The 970-nt window shown below is 37.2% G+C and overlaps 1 protein-coding gene across 1 annotated transcript in view; it reads left to right on the top strand.

Moving 5' to 3' along the window:
* LOC132187917 (uncharacterized) overlaps positions 1–744 on the top strand; it is a 2,962-nt gene extending 2,218 nt beyond the window's left edge. Inside the window, exon 3 of the mRNA XM_059602338.1 lies at positions 706–744. Within this exon, the coding sequence (XP_059458321.1) occupies positions 706–744 (39 nt within the window). The remainder of the gene's footprint in view (positions 1–705) is intronic.
* The last annotated feature ends 226 nt before the right edge of the window (positions 745–970 follow it).

Here is a 970-nt window from a genome sequence, read left to right as displayed (position 1 = left end):
GTTTTTTTTTTTAAAAAAAAATGACGTGGCACCCAAAAACCTAGGTACCACGCAATGTGGCACCCACGTGTAAGGGTGACGTTGCATTCCATTAAAAAATCTAACGGAATGTTAACAGAGGTACCAAGTGAGTTTATTTGCAAACCACAGATACCATTTGTGATATTTTTGAAAACCCAAGTATCTCTTTGATTTTTGTGCAAACTACAAGTACTAGATTTGTATTTAACCCTTAAAATTATAATATTAATGATTATAGTAGAATATAACACAGATCAAGCACGTGCATTGAACGTGCCATCCCAGCTAGTGATTAGAAGCGTGTTCTCCCAAGTTAAGTCGATTAGTTCCTTTGTCCGTCGGCGAAGTTGTGCGATGGAGGGAGCGGTGGTGCAGAACCAGCAACAGCAACAGTAGTAGCAACAACAAGTTGAGAGGCTAAACCCAGCGCTGCAGCAGTAGCTGATCATGGAGGCCATGAAGATGCGAGCCATCAGCCTATTCAAAGCCATCACTCGCATCCTAGAAGACTTCGACTCCTATGCTAGCACCAACACCACCCCCAAATGGTCATTTCCTCACGCTTCATTCTCTTTTTTACTCACAATGCTCAGGATTTACCCGCTGTCAGGAGAATAGCACAAACATAATTTTAATCTCAATTTTCAACAAATTTTATTGTTTCTTTCTTGTGTTGTGTGACAGGTAGGACATTTTGGGACAATATTCAATGGTGCATCTTGAGCTTTTCAACATTGTTGATAAAATCAAGAAGTCTCCAATGCCTTTTTCAATACAACTAAAGAATGTCAATGCAGAGAATTCAACAAGTATGTACGTGTGTGTGTATATATATATATATATATATATATATATATATGTTTGTATGTATGTCTATGGATGTATGTTTGCCTATCCCTAGATAATAAAATAGGAAATAAGTCAATAATATTTTATTTGTAATGATATG

This window comes from Corylus avellana, chromosome ca7 (genome assembly GCF_901000735.1).
Source record: "Corylus avellana chromosome ca7, CavTom2PMs-1.0".
Taxonomy (NCBI): Eukaryota; Viridiplantae; Streptophyta; class Magnoliopsida; order Fagales; family Betulaceae; genus Corylus; species Corylus avellana.
Note: the sequence above shows the minus strand (reverse complement) of the source record. Positions and strands in the feature narration are given on the sequence as shown.